The sequence below is a fragment of the Petaurus breviceps genome, unplaced genomic scaffold (genome assembly GCF_028583685.1).
Source record: "Petaurus breviceps papuanus isolate PSGF00001 unplaced genomic scaffold, PetGlider_PUasm1.0 90825, whole genome shotgun sequence".
NCBI lineage: Eukaryota > Metazoa > Chordata > Mammalia > Diprotodontia > Petauridae > Petaurus > Petaurus breviceps.
In genome coordinates, this window is record NW_027187353.1 from 20,293,035 (window position 1) to 20,294,039 (window position 1,005).

The 1,005-nt window shown below is 62.6% G+C and overlaps 1 protein-coding gene across 1 annotated transcript in view; it reads right to left on the minus strand.

The window, feature by feature from the left end:
* The window catches only part of ADAMTS14 (ADAM metallopeptidase with thrombospondin type 1 motif 14), a 122,265-nt gene extending 121,709 nt beyond the window's left edge, over positions 1-556 (minus strand). The window contains exon 1 of the mRNA XM_069071440.1: positions 274-556. Within this exon, the coding sequence (XP_068927541.1) occupies positions 274-355 (82 nt within the window). The 5' untranslated portion in view covers positions 356-556. The remainder of the gene's footprint in view (positions 1-273) is intronic.
* Positions 557-1,005: the final 449 nt, after the last annotated feature.

The following is a 1,005-nucleotide window of genomic DNA, read 5'->3' on the forward strand; positions in this document are numbered from 1 at the left end:
CTCTCTCTCTCTCTCTCTCTCTCTCTCTCTGTCTCTCTCTCTCTCTCTCTCTGTCTCTCTGTCTCTGTCTCTGTCTCTCTCTCTGTGTCTCTCTCTGTCTCTCTGTCTCTCTCTGTCTCTCTCTCTCTCTCTCTGTCTCTCTCTCTCTCTCTCTCTCTCTCTCTCTCACACACACACACACACACACACACACGCATGCACACGCACACACACTCACACTCACACACACATACACTCGCTGGAGCTCCTGGCTCTCCCTCCCTCCAGCCTTACCTTGGGTCCTAGTGGCCGCGGCAGCCGAGAGCCAGCAGTTGAGAGGGAACCAGCAAGAGACCAGGACACAGAGATACTCCATCTGGGGCGGGCGGCAGCAGGAGCCCAGGGCCTGGCTCGCTAGCTCGTTCGCACACGGGCCGGGCAGAGTCAGCCTCGGGACTCGGGCTAAGCGGAGGAGGCGGACGGAGGGATGCAGAGCGCCGCCAGCTTTCCGGGCTCTGCAGACGCCGGGGACCCTGCGAGCCCGATCCCTGGGCTCCTCCTCCCTGCAGCCCGCCCCGGCTCTGGCCCCGGCCCCGGCCCTGGCTCCCGCCCCCCTCTCCTGAGTGAGCGGCTGTGCCGCCGCCGCCACGGCCAGGACCCGCTGCCCCCGGAGCTCAAGAGGCACCCGGGGGAGGGCGGGCGGGAGGGGGGTAGGGGGGAAGGGAGGAGCACAGAGGGGAGGAGAGACAGCGGGGGAGAGAGAGCGAGCGGGAGAGCTGGGGAGGAGAGATGTAACTGACCGAGAGACAGACACACTGAGAGACAGAGACAGACAGAGACACCAAGGCACAGAAAGATAGACAGGGGAGACAACGAAACAGAGACAGGACAGCCTGAGACAGAGATACAGCAAAAGAGGGAAACAGGGCGAACAGATAGAGACCGAGAAACAGAGCCGGAGAGACAGACACACACAGAGACAGACACTCTGAGAGTCCGGGACAAAGACAGAGACAGACGCAGCGG